General features: G+C 45.5%; 1 protein-coding gene across 2 annotated transcripts in view; it reads right to left on the bottom strand.

The window, feature by feature from the left end:
- The window catches only part of HK2 (hexokinase 2), a 56,675-nt gene that overhangs the window by 20,444 nt on the left and 21,649 nt on the right, over positions 1 to 14,582 (bottom strand). For both annotated transcript variants that reach the window (XM_045369006.2, XM_074010879.1), the window contains exons 3-4: positions 4,672 to 4,820; positions 136 to 255 (exon numbers count right to left, since the gene is read on the bottom strand). In XM_045369006.2, the coding sequence (XP_045224941.1) occupies positions 136 to 255; positions 4,672 to 4,820 (269 nt within the window). The remainder of the gene's footprint in view (positions 1 to 135; positions 256 to 4,671; positions 4,821 to 14,582) is intronic.

A 14,582-nucleotide genomic window follows, 5' to 3' on the forward strand; every position in this document is an offset into this window, starting at 1 on the left:
CCCAGAAAGGCAGAACTTCATCTCCACAATCCTCCAGTGCTACCACCAACACCACAGCAGGTGGCTCAGAAGTCCCTCTCGGCCCTCCCAGCCCCAAGAGTGAAGCAACAAAAGTGTCCGAAGAGCCCATCTTACCTCGTCTAGTTTAGTCTGGTGGCAGGGAAACGAGAAGGTGAAACCCAATGGGAGCTTCTTGTCTTTGATTTGTAGCTTATCCATGAAGTTAGCCAGGCATTCGGCAATGTGGTCAAACAGCTAAGGACACATGACAGGGTGGTAAGCAGAGAGGTCGAACAGCATAGAGATTAAGGGCGTGCACTTCTGGCTCAGCAAGTAACTAGCTGAATGTGTGCAAAACCCATTATCTCCTCTGATATCTTCATTTGCTCATCTACCAAAAGGGGAATTATAACTGGACCTGTCCTCATGGAGTTATGAAAAGGAGTACATGAGGCAATACATATAAAGCCTTAACATTAGTTTTTGCCCACTAAATATTGTCCTCTCCTTAAGCCATTTATCTAAACTGCTGTCCAGATAACCCTGTGAGGTAGGGGAAATCATGGCCAACATTAATCAGAAAGTCACTGCATGCCTGGGGAACAGAACATTCTTTGGTGGCCCTGTCAGAAACCCATTGACATGGATGCCCAGTTGATGACCGTACCAGAAAGGCCAGCCTATCTTGCTGCCAAGAAGTATTTTAGTATCCCTGTCTCTGGTGATGGGGTGGGGGGTGGTTTGCGGGGACAACATTGTCTGTTGGCATTCTATGAACCAACCTAACAAAAACAAGCAATTTTTACATTTTCTTCTCCATTCTAGAAAACTAATCTGAGGGCAATTCAAAGAAGTTATCTTTGTTTTCTAACTTTCTAAACAGAACATCCAGTAAGTTCATGAAGAGCGCTGAGAAATAAATAGCGTTTTGTGGGTGAGCAGCCTCACAACCATGACCACATACACTCACTGTGCAGGACCCAGAGCTCCTAAGCCTTAGAAAAGCAGTATTCACAATAAACCAGGCTTTCAATCAGCTCCAAAGCCCACACTCTCCTGACTTCCTTCTTGCCCCCGCCTACACCCTCAAAGAGAAGCTGCTGACCCCTCTAGGTGTTTGAGGGCTGAGACCAGAGGCATTCTGGTGTAAAAAGTAAGCACAGGCCAAAGAGGCTGGGCAGATTCCAAGGGCCAGGTTGACTACATGGCAAAATCTAAAAGCCAAGGTGGGTAAGAGGACAGCTATCCTTTAGATTCGACTAAACCATGGCTTTTCAAAGTGTGCTCCTGGAACAGCAACCTCAGCCCCATCACCTGGGAACACGTTAGAAATTCTAGGGTCTAGGGCCCATCCTAGACCGGCTGTAGCAGAAATTCTGGGGGCGGGACCCACTCATCTGTTAGCAAGGCTTCCGTCCTCCAGGTGATCCTGGAACAGTAGTTTGAGAACCACTATGCCAAACCACAGAAAGTATTTACATTTATAAAGGAACTGAGAGGTTGGGAGAGGGAAGTTGACAGACCTGTTGGCTCTCCTGATGCCTAGGGTATGGTCAGCAGGAGGGACCCAGGAAGACAAGGCCACCACAATCTGGAAGATGGCCAGATCTAACTAAACTTCCCGCATCCATTCTGTCTGTCCCTCTGTCTGATCCCATGCAAAGTTAACAACAGCTGAGGATGAACCTTCGACCTCCAAACCAAAACATTTTCAAGAGCAAAGGCTGGGGAGGACAAGGCTCTCTTGCCATGGGGATCACCAGTGCAGGTGAGCCAACTCCCTTGAACAGAGTTCAAGTATTTTAACATGAAAATAGGGAAATATTCAGCAAATTCTGTTCTGTCGGGAAGGTGACTGGAGTTGAATTATATGATACGTATATTAAACAAATTTCCAGCACCTTCTTCCTGGTACTCTGGTCAAAATGATCTTTAGTACAAATAGTTTTTATCCAAAAAAAAAAAAAAAGAGAGAGAGAGAGTTGCAGAAGTTGTGTAAAGAGAGGGGGTTAGAAGGGGGAAAAGCAAAAGGGTTTCTCCTCCCCCAGCTCTGATCACTGCTTTCTTTCCAATTGCGCTCCTAATATAGGAAGGTAGAGAAAAATAGGCCACAAAGAAGCATTAAATACTGCTCTGCCCAATACAGTAGCCACTGGCCTTCTGTGGCTATGTCAATTAATTAGAATTTTTAAAACAGGCCGGTGTGGTGGCTCCTGCCTATAATCCCAGCACTTTAGGAGGCCAAGGTGGGTGGATCACTTGAGGTCAGAAGTTCAAAGCCAACATGGTGATTCAAAAAATTAGCTGTCTCTACTAGCTGGGCCTGGTGGTGCACACCTGTAGTCCCAGCTACTCGGGAGGCTGAGGAAGGAGAATCGCTTGAACCTGGGGGGCGGAAGTTGCAGTGAGCCAGGATGGTGCCACTGCACTCCAGCTTAGGTGACAGAGTGAGACTGTTTCAAAAAAATAAAAGACCTTAAAAATTCAGTTCCTCAGTCACACCAGCCACACTTCAAGGGCTCGATGTCACAGGGTCAGTGCCCATCACATTGCACAGGGAAGGCAGGAGACAGTTCCATTGCTGCAAGAAGTTCCACTGGCTAGTGTTGGGTTCAAAGAACCTACATCTTTTCTCAGGTGAGAAGAGGAGACCTTCTGCTTCCTTGAATTGAAAGACTATCTCATCCTCTTTGAGGAGGATCTAAGGGTGAGATGCAGAGAAAGAGTTAACACCTTCCTGTCATAAAAAGGCTCAAAGGGCATCATTTTATGAAGTTAAAATGGTTTCCTTTTCCTTACTGGTCTGAAAACCTGCTCACTTCCCTTTCCACAAGATATACTTTTAAAATCTTAAGTGGCTGATATTCAGGTTTGCAATCCACTGATCTTCAGGAGAAGTTAATGTGCCGGACGACAGACTTTACCCAGGGACCCCCATTGCCCAGGTTCACAATTCTTCAAAAACCTTTGCAAGTTTGAGATTTCAACATTTGTTCTTGGTTTCAACTAAATTGTATTTTTACAATCCATTCATTTTCCTTTAAGTAAAATACTGATACCGAATACCAAAAAAGGGGGGGAAATATGGGGAAAATATAGCACCAGTAATTCCATCACTAAAATAGCCACAATGAACTTCCTTTCAGCCTTTTTTCCAAGTGTTTTCTGCTGCTTTTAGGTACATAGTAGTCTTTCTATTCCTTAGGGTCAAAGATACCTATATTTTCTTCTAGTTTTCTTTCTGTTTCATTTTTAGATAGCATTTTTTCCACTTACTCAAAATCTTTCTAATATCCCAGCAGTTTTAATGTTCTTCAAGGTGGGTCTCATAGTTGTTTTTTGTTTTTAATCCGGACTAAAATGTTTTGCTTATATATTGCATGGAGAGTAGATTTTCTTGATACTCTCTAACTAGGTGGTCTGAGCAAATTTAAGGTTAAATTTTTCAAGAAAAACTTCACTCGCATCTTGAATGTTTAAAATGGATTCTTTTTCTCAATTGGCAGAGATGCACTTCATTGTCCTTGCCAGGCTCTAAGGATGGTGCTGCAGGGACTGCAAGGTGCCTGGGCCCTGCATGTTGTCAGGGTACAAGCAACAGGGAGGGTGTTGTTCTCGTAAAACTTAAAAATCCACCTAACACATCACTGTCAAGTTACAAGTCTTTTACATAATCACAGCCAAACTTCAGATGTTATTTTGTTTGTTGGTTTTGTCTTGTCTTGTTTCTTAAATATTTATCATCTGGGGGATGTGGCCCAAGGCAGGAGATTGAGGCAATGGGAAAAAAAGACAACCATATCCCCCAATAGGGAACAATGCAATTACTAGCCACAGAGAGTGATAGCACAAGAAGCTATTAGATAAAGAGACAAAAACCCCTGTGAAAAAACAGGGCACTAGATTATGCACCAGCACTAAGCAAATACTTAACAGGTATCATCTCCTCTAATCTACACCCCAATCTGTATACTATCATCCCTTTTTACAGATGAATAAACTGAGGCTCTGCCAAGCCCTATCATCTGCCCAGAATCACATAGCTAGAGTTCCTGAATACAGGGCCCAACCTCTTTACTACCTCAGCTTGGTGCAGGCATAGGAGAGGCAGTGGAAGGGCCTCTACCCTTTGTGTCCCTCCTGATGTTATACTGGAGACACGTGACAACTTCGGTAAAGCTCAAATGCCCACAGCCCTAGGGAAGCAGCCTCCCTTCTCCAACCCCAGCATGATAACGAGGAAAGCAGGTTTACCTCAAGGCCACCCCAAAGACAAAATGAGTCTAAAAATATCTCCCCCGCGTGTTCTACTCATGGTCAGAAATTCCTTTCCCAGGAGGGAGCCTTGTGTGGGAGAGAGAACAGCAGACCAGGAGTCAGAGGGCTTGACCTCTTCCAAGTCCTGAGGCCCAAGATGTGACAACACTGAACAGCGCCTTACTTGGATTTAATGCTTCTTCTCTAGTCACTCCTTTTAATACATGTTGGGTATAAAATACAACCAGAACAGCCTGAGCTCGGGCCGAGAGGGAGCCCTTACAGCTGTGCTGGCATCCACAAGTGTCTTGGATGACTGCCTATCCAAACACTGGGAGCGGCTGGAGAAACTGCAGAAAGAACATCCCAAGGAAGTTTTTGTCACCAGGGGCCGCCCTGAGAGAAGGGTCATACCTGGGTGCCACTGCCTCGCATGATGTCCTCGGGGATGGCATAGATCTGGTTCTCCATCTCCACCTTCTGAAGCCCATTGTCCGTTACTTTCACCCAAAGCACACGGAAGTTGGTCCCTCCAAGGTCCAGAGCCAGGAACTCTCCGTGTTCTGCAGAGAAAGGAAAGGTCACTATTAATTTTGGGCAAAATTCTTCCAGAACCACCAAGACTGAAAACTCCAAGTCCCTCCAGGAATATCTGTGGGTAAGGGGTGGCCAGTGGGATTCACTTATCTCTACAGACATTATATATAGTCTAATTTCATGCCATACACCTTTACATTATTGTTATTTTTTTAATTCTCAAGAGCTTTATTAAAACCAGAAACTCACGGGGTAGTTTTTTTTAAACCCCTCCCTCCCTTCCCATCCTTTCCTCTGAGTCTCCAAAGTCCATTGTATTATTCTTATGCCTTTGCATCCTCATAGCTTAGTTCCCAATTATGAGTGAGAACATTTGATGTTTGGTTTTCCATTTCTGAGTTACTTCACTTAGAATAACGGTCTCCAATCCTATCCAGGTTGCTACGAATGCCATTAATTTGTTCCTTTTTATGGCTGAGTAGTATTCCATCACATATACATTACTTTTATAATTCAATCAACAATAAGACAGTTACATCCAACGATGTGCTCACCCCTCCTGAGAGCTGACTGTCTCCTCAGTGCTTTCAGCAAGCCCCATGCCAGGGGTCCATGCTCCATCCTGTTCCTCCTACCCCCAGAACACCAAGCTGCGATCACAGTATTAAATTTACTTTCTGATGTTTGTATATCATGTTTGCATATAATGTTTGCGTACTGCAATTGCAGTACTAAATTTACTTTCTAATGTTTGCATATTATGAGGCCCATGTCCTGCAGCAAGATCAAAGGGGTCAAGCAATGGAGTGGAATGAGGTCCAATTCACTACAAACTAAGAGGCCTGGTGAATAAGCCAAGCAAGTGGCCCCTCAAAGGATCTCAGGCTTATTAGAATGCAAGAGAATGCTGACCCCAGAGCGTGTATGTACGACAACAGTCAGGTCACTCATGCCACAGAAAAGCTCTGAGAGAGCAGGAGAGAGGCCAAGTGAGACTCCAGAAAGGAGCCACAGACACAGATGGGTGAAGACTGTCATGCGTCACTGGGAAGGTGCAGTTCCTACCCTCCAGGAAACAGCAGTGTAGACAGGAAACATCCAGATCCTGGGTAATAATACCACCGACTCTGGGGAAGGGCCCCATTGTGTGGCACAGAATGAAAGCGCTGAAGAGGCGCGGAGCCTGCAGCGGGACAGGGGCTGGTGGAGCAGGCAAGGCGCATCCCCAGGTGACTGCCAACCGCGAGCAGCACCGCCAGTCTTCTGCTGCCCTGCCACGACCTTCTCAAAGGATGCAAGGCAATTAATTTCCCCAGGGGTTCACTTATTGGCATGTTTGTCAACACTCAACCCCTTTCCCGGTGGGAGAACAGCAATGAAGTGAAGCGGAACAGGTCAGAGGTCAGGGAGGGGCTCTGACTCAGTAACCCAAGAATGTTTGTTTTATACCCAGCTCCACTCAGCACCTCCAGCACTTAGGCCCTGAGAAAAGCCACATCTGCCCAGCTCCCTGAGAGCATCACCCACAGTCCCCAGGGTCCCAAGGGGAAAAAGGGTAGATATCATCCACCAGAGACCACACAGGCAGAAGTGTGTCAGGCAGCGTGACACACGGAGACTGGCTCTGGATCTGGAGTCCAATCACCTGCTCCAGAACCCTGGCCACTTTCCAGCAGAGGCAAGTTCCTGAGCCTCTGAGCCTCAGCTGCCTCATCTCTAAAATGGGAACATCGCGTCTCATTGGGTTGCTGTGAGGGGAAAAATTAGACAAGTGTGGTGCAGGACCAAGAACTCAGGACATACTCACTAAGTACTAGGTACTCTCTCTCCGGGCTCTCGGCAAGCCCTGTCCCACAGCCTCACTTGAGTGTCCCAGGCCAACGACAGCAGAAGGGATTGCAGAAACCTGTCCAAGAAAAGTCACTGGAATCAGCTCCAGTGACTACAGCATTCCTCCTTAGGGGCACTACTTTTCCATTTCCTGCCCAGTGACTAGAGGTGGCCCCACCCCTAGCTACAGCTGCGGGCTAACTACAGCAACATCGCCCTCATCTGGGGTTAGCCTGCCTGCCTCATGGCCATGGTTGACTTTTCCAGACACTCCAGCTCTGAGCCTTCCCCGGTAGTGGGAACTCAGCCAAATTCTAGGAAACGCAATGTGGTGGCTGTCATGAGGGATGAAAGGGATATCAAAGATGAACTGCCTCATCAGCACTCTCAAGTCCAGGATACACGCGATCCGCTGAATCAGTGACCACAGGGGACTGAGGCAGCGAGGCTGCCCCGGTGGGTCGTCATCCGAGGCCAGCCCAGCTGGACTCACCAGAGGCCACCGCTCCAGCAAGAACGGGTGGTGTGCAGGATTTTCTGATGGACTGAAGGGAAAACACAAATAATAAAGTATTGCTGATAACCCTGTTCCCAGGAGGGAGGTCCTCTCTTGCTTTGCTTACAGGACTCCTCTGGAACACACATTCCCTGACACCTCTCCTCCCTGCGGCTCTCCTCCACACACACAGGAAGCCACAACCACCATAGCCAAGGACTGCATTCCTTCCAAGCCCGGAATGTGAGGCAGGCCTAGCACTGTGACTCGGCAGTCCTGAGATGGACCCTCTCCTAATGCCCACACATGAGAGGCTCCCACAGAGCAGTGGTGAGGCACTGGACCTCAGACAGGTGGGCAGGCCTCGTTTTGAATTCCAGCTCAGCGGTTTCACTACCTGTGTGGTGTGGGCACATCACAGGGCTCTCTCACCTCACCTGTAGAACAGGATTCTACAGCGGTTGTGACGCTTACATGAAACATGGACTATGTTGTATGTGAACATACAGAAACACACAGGCCGGATGCGGTGGCTCATGCTGGTAATCCCAGCACTTTGGGAGGCCAAGGCGGGCAGATTAGTGAGGTCAGGAGTTTGAGACCAGCCTGGCCAACATGGTGGTCATGTCTCTACTAATGTCGCTACTAATACAAAAATTTGTCGGGCATCGTGGCGTGGCCCTGTAATCCCAGCTACTCAGGAGGCTGAGACAAGAGAATCACTTGAACTCAGGAGGTGGAGGTTGCAGTGAACTGAGATCTCGCCACTGCATCCCAGCCTGGGCGATAGAGCCAGACTCTGTCTCAAAAGAAAGAAAAAGAAAAACCCAAAGAAGAAACACAGTAATTATTCCTCCGTTAATAGATCTTATCAAGGTACTTGTTCCCTTTCTCCCTGTCAAGGCCGTGGAGGTTTGTGGCATGCTCTGGTGTCCAGCAAGGCAGGACAGAGGTTTGGTATAACTACGATTGGCACTAATTTGTGGGTGCCAAAAAATGGCATGTCCAGAGTGTCTACAACATAGGGCTCACGTGACATGGCTATAAGCGCACAGCAAATACCATTGCCAAGGACTTTCTTTCATTCTTAAGAAGGTCAAATCTGTTTCCAAAAGGGCTCTAGTGACTAACGGCACTGTGGAGGGCAGGGCTAGCAGCACAAGGGAGGCAGCTCAGGGGCTGCTGCCATAGTTGAGCTGAGCAGCAGTGAGGGCATGGGCTCCAGGGCCATGGAGGGTGGCCAACCATCCCAGTTTGCCCAGGATGGAGGGGTTTCCTATGACATGGGACTTTCAATGCCAAAACTGGGAGAGGCTCAGGAATCAGAATGCTGGACTGTATTTGATCCAACCATACAGCCTCCAGCTCTTCCTTGTCACTCAATGCCTGAGGCACGCAGCCATAAACTTGGAGTGGGTCAAAGACACACACGCATACTTTCACATTCAGTTCCTGAACCAGTCCTATATTTATAACTTAATGCCCCTAAAGGGACCCGCCCTTCCTGCCCTACAATAGCACTTCCAGTGGCCCCAGGTAACTGCACTGAACATCCAATCATTCTCTATGGGGTGACTCTGGGTTGAGGGGATCTTGTTTTCTTCCTTTAGTTTTCAAGTACCTGCTAGCACACAACAGTGGACTGCTCTGAGAATGTATGGCATATACTCCAAATGAAACGAGGACCAAAAAGATACATCTCCAAGTCCTAAGCAGGTAATGAGGCAAGACACAGGTCTCAAGGCACGTATTTTCCATGTACCCAGAATCGCCATGATCACTACCACACCTGGCAGCCTCTTTTTAACCCCCAGGATTCCAGTTACTCCATTACAATGCAATGCCGGCCACCATTCAAGAGCTCAGCCATACAGAAGTATTCAATACTCTGTGTCATTAAAGGCATTGAATCACAGTTAATGCTGGTGTCTGGTACAGACTAGGAATGGAGTGAGCTGATCTTCTACATCATTTGTTTTCAAACGCAACAGAATGCTTATTTCCAAATAAAATTGGTGGACCAAATACCACAACGTAAAATAGAGAAAAACAGAGCTGCTCCAAATGAAGGGAGAGGCGTGGAACATGTAAAACACATGACTAGCACCCCAAAGCTCCTAGGACACCTCTTGGAAAGCATCACTCTGGTGCTCTTTTTACCCAGGAAGTGTTTCTTAAGTTCAAAATAGGCGCCAGTCACAGAGAGGTGTAATTAGCCCCACAGATGTGAAACCACTCTTCAAAGGGTTAAAACACGATTACGTTTCAATATTGTGTAGGCTTTGAGCATGTTCAGCTTTTTAGGCAGGCAGACCTGGGGTCAAATCCCACTCTAACATGTATTAGCCATGTAGCTTTTGGCAATTTATTAGAAATCTGACACTCAGATTTCATCATCTGTTTTAAAAGGGTTATGATAACCTCCTTCTAGTCAGTACCTCCCTCCACAACCCAGAACGAGAACACAGGAAAACACACACATATACATGTACACATACACACACACACCTTGTCAAGATTCAGTGCAAGGAAGTGTAAGGCATTTGGCACAACGCCTGACAATGTTAAGTGCCATCTGCTGTACTGAGGCTATCTATCAGTACAATCTTCAATTTATATTGCCTGGACTACGTAAGTCCACTAATTAACTTGCTGTGTGCTAGCTCTGGATGTATGTCTCCGCTGTACAGTAGTTAATATAATGCAGAGCAACCAAGATAAGGGCTTCTTTCAGGTTTAACCAGCTTCCATGCAACGTATCACCAGCCCAGTCTCCCTTTATCATATCATGTGCTTGCATTATATGGCCCGATATCTCTAATTGTTTTGTCTACATGGGCCTTATCTCCCCAGCACAACTTTCACTCTTCAAAGGCAGGGCACGAGGCAGCGTAGCACACTGCTGCTGCACAGAGGACCAAGACTCGGAGAGGACTGTTGAATGAACTGAACAGCTAGGCCTGGGTTAGTAAGAGAAGAATCCATACATTGTGCTAGCAGCATGGAAGGTACATAAAATGTGCCACTGGTGGCGTGCTTAAAAGCCCAGGCATTAGCAATTCGGCTGGCCGAGTTCCAATCCCAGTGCTGCCACTTGCTCACTATGTGACTTTGGGCAAGTTGCCTAACTGCTCCAAATCTATTTTCTTTTTCTGTGAAGTAGAGTTCAGCATACCTACCATTGGATGACTGTAAGAAATGAGATAGCTCAAACACAGCGTTTAGCACAGTACCTGGCACTTACGATGTCTACAATTTTTATCATCACCATCATCACCGTTACCATCGGCATCATGGTTCCCTGCTCTCTAGAGGGGTTAAGTCTGGCTAGAGGATGGAGGTATACTTACCCGTGAAAATAATTCACAATTCAGAGGTGAAGAAGAGTCACATGATCGATTTGACACTGCCTTTACCCTCGCTCTGTCTCATGAGGCATAGTTATATCCAAACGATCTTGCCAAGACAAGGGTGATAAAGACACCACAAAGATACTTCTTTTCTAAGTTAGACCATGCGGCTGGCACATTTTCAGTTGGGTTGTACTTGAGCTTCTTATTTGAATGATACAAAGCCAACTCGCATTTAGGATCCATTTAAAAAGATAATCATCTGATTTTCCCTAGAAACTTTTGTTCAGCGGCACAAGCCAATGTAAACTGTGAATCTTATGGCCATAGAGTCAGGACTATCTATGCTTACATCCCAACTGTCACCGTCTGACCACAGGTGACCTTGGCAACCATCAATCCTTTTTTAGCCTTGGTTGCCTCATTTTTAAAGTGAGAATGACTCTCTTGTAAAGTTTTTGTAGAGAGTAAAATAGATTTATGTAAATGGCCTAGTACAGACACCATGGGTGCTCATTAAATGCTGTCAATTCTTCCTGCATTCCCTTTTTTTTTCGGAGTCTCACTCTGTCACCCAGGCTGGAGTGCAGCGGCATGATCTCAGCTCACTGCAACCTCTGCCTCCCAGATTCTCCTGCCTCAGCCCCCCGAGTAGCTGGGACTACAGGCCCACGCCACCACAACTGGCTAATTTTTTGCATTTTCAGTAGAGATGGGGGTTTCACCGTGTTGGCCAGGCTGGTCCTGACCTCAAGTGATCCACCCACCTTGGCCTCCCAAAGTGCTAGGATTACAGGTGTAAGCCACTGTGCCCAGCCCCTGCATTCCCTTTTAAGATGGAAATGTCCTCTGAAAGCCAGGCCCTTATCTGTAGCCCCTATGTGTGGTGGGGCCCCTGACAGAACTGTGTTAGGACTGGTACCACAGTCCCACGCAGGGTCGTGGCATAGATTAGGGCTGCCTACAGAGAGGTCAAGATGGTGTGATTCCTGGCAAATACAAATGAATGCTTTCTTTAATCAACTCTCCACTGAAAAAAAGAAACAAGGGCATACAGACAACAAATGCTGTTGAGGATATGGAGCAGGCAGAGCTCTCATACATTATTGGTGGGAGTATAAATGGTTCAACAATTTGGGGAAAAGATCTGGCAATTTTCTAAAAATTAAACGTATACCAAACTCTATGAATGATCCAGTAATTCCACTCCTAGTTGATTATACAAGAAACTAAAAACGTGTCCACAAAAAGGCTCGTACAATAATGTCCATAGCAGCTTTACTCAAATAGTCAAAAAGTGGAAACTGCCCAGATGTCCATCAATATTCATATCATAGATTCTAATCATACTATGAAATCAGCAACCAAAAGGAACGAGACACTGATAGACACAACACAGATAAATCCCACATTATGAAAAGTAAAAGAAGACTTGCATAAAAAACAAATACTGTATGAGTCGATTTATGTGAAGTTCTGGAACAGGCAACACTGATATATGTGGAAAATAGAATGTGATTGCCTCTGGGGGGTCAGGAACAGGGACTGACTGGGAAGGGGCTCAAGGTAACTTTCTGAGGTAATGGTAATGTTCTCTATCTTGATGGAGGTTTTTTTTTAGTTGTATACATTTATGAGATACAAGTCTAATTTTGTTACATGGATATACTGCACAATGGTGAAGTTAGGGCTTTCAGTGTATCCAACACCCACTGTATCCGTTAAGTAATTTCTCATCATCCACACCGCCCCCCACCCTCCTACCCTCATGCCCCCACCCTCCTACCCTCACCCTTCCAAGTCTCCGTTGTCTATCATTCCACTTTCTATGTCCATGTGGAGACATTTTTAGCTCCCACTTATAAGTGAAAACATGCAGTATTTGTCTGCTTTGGAGCTGTTTCACTTAAAATAACAGCCTCCAGTTCCATCCATGATGCTGCAAAACACATTATTTCATTCTATTTTAAGACTGAACAGTATTCTATTATGTATATATACCACATTTTCTTTATCCCATCATCTGTCCATTGATGGGCATTGACTCCACATCTTTGCTATTGTGAATGGTGCTGTAATAAACATACAAGTGCAGGCGTCTTTTTGGTATGATTTCTTTTCCTTTGGGTAGATACTCAATAGTGAGATTGCTGGATGGAATGGTAGTTCTATTCTCAGTTCTTTGAGAAACGTCAATACTGTTTTCCATAGAGGCTGTACTTATTTACATTCCCACCAACAGTGTATAAGCATTCCCTTTTCTGATGGAGGTTGTATTAAACAGGTGTATTTGTCAATTCATCAGATAAATTCTTTTTTTTTTTTTTTTTTTTTTGAGACGGAGACTCGCTCTGTGGCCCAGGCTGGAATGCAGTGGCGTGATCTCGGCTTACTGCAAGCTCTGCCTCCCGGGTTCACACCATTCTTCCTGCTTCAGCCGCCCACCACCATGCCTGGCTAATTTTTTGTATTTTTAGTAGAGATGGGGTTTCACTGTGTTAGCCAGGATGGTTAACTCACATACCTTTTCTTAGTAAATTTGGCAATAAGCGTGCCTTTTGCAGTGGTGGTTTGTGGCTGCAGGAGTGTTTGTAGCGTATGTGAGAAAGTCACATATCTGATTCTCCCTTAATTCTCAGAAAACCAATCCCCATGAAGTTTCCCCTTTTCACAAATAGGGAAATAGAGGATCACAGCATAAATTGCTCTGGAGCACACAGCTTGAATTCAAACCCATTTGAACGTATAATTCTGATTCTCACCTCTCACCCCACACTGTCCTGAAACTACACATTTCATGCCAGCGAGAAATGAAATGCTAATCTAGAACCAAACTGGGCCAAGGATCATTTAAGGCAGTGGCTTTCAAACTGCAAGGTAAAAAACATTTAGTAGGTTCCGACTAGCAACCTTCTTAAAGACTAGAAGACAAACCCAACTTCATCATGTTTCAGAATAAATTCTGGTCCCCAAATTTATTTCCTTTCATATAAATATTTATATGCATGTGTTTCTTGATGTGAAGATATAGTCCAGAAAAGTTAGAAAGCTATGGATTTAAAGATTGGCTTCCTCTAGATCTGGGGTTTGATTTTTCAGATTTGAAAAGTAATACTAGTCATGAACAGGCTGAGAAACGAAGGTTCTGAGAAAGGTGGCACTGAACAGGTGTCCCTGGAGCAAATGCCTCGAGCCTTCTGTGGAAGAGGGATGCAGTTTCACCCCCGCAGCAATGGCAGGCACCCAGGCTGTGTGCGACCACATAGGAGGGAATCGCTAACACAACTTCACCTCGGCCTTTCCTCTCAGCACTTCACTAGGGTGCTTACAACAGAGAATTTTCATTTTTGATAGTCTGTATCAACTTAGGAGTCACCTATTTTCACTGCCATAATCCATAACTCATACCCCCAACTGACAAAACAAAACTTGAAAGCCCTGATGCTGACCACTTTATTTTTTTTTAATTTATCTATTTTTGTTTGTTTTTTGAGACACAGTCTCATTCTGTCACCCAGGCTGGAGTGCAGTGACGCAAACTCAGCTCACGGCAACCTCCATCTCCCGGGTTCAGGCAATTCTGTCTGCCTCAGCCTCCCAAGTAGCTGGGATTATAGGTACGATTATAGTAGGTGGGATTATAGTAGAGACGGTGTTTCACTATGTGAAACCGGGTGTGGTAGTGGGTGCCTGTAATCCCAGCTACTCAGGAGGCTGAGACAGGAGAATCGATTGAACCTGGGCAGAGGCTGCAGTGAGCTGAGATCGTACCACTGAGTGACAGAGCAAAACTCCACCTAAAACAAACAAACAAAAAATTCTAATACATTGCCATTATAAGCAACACTGTAATGAACATTATTGGGCCATGTCTCCTTGGATTCATACAGGAGTCTGTTCAAGGCATATAGTTGGAAGTGGAATTGCTGAGTTGTTATATATACATATGTTCCACTTTACAGCAACACAAAAATGAACTAAGACACCATCCAATGAACACCAAGGGTTTATCTCCCATTACAGGATCTCAGATGTGTTTGTGTAAATAGACTAGCATACTAGTTCTAGTACATGTGCAGAACAGACTGGAACTGCTGGGTCCAACCTCTTTA

The sequence above is a fragment of the Macaca fascicularis genome, chromosome 13 (assembly GCF_037993035.2).
Source record: "Macaca fascicularis isolate 582-1 chromosome 13, T2T-MFA8v1.1".
NCBI lineage: Eukaryota > Metazoa > Chordata > Mammalia > Primates > Cercopithecidae > Macaca > Macaca fascicularis.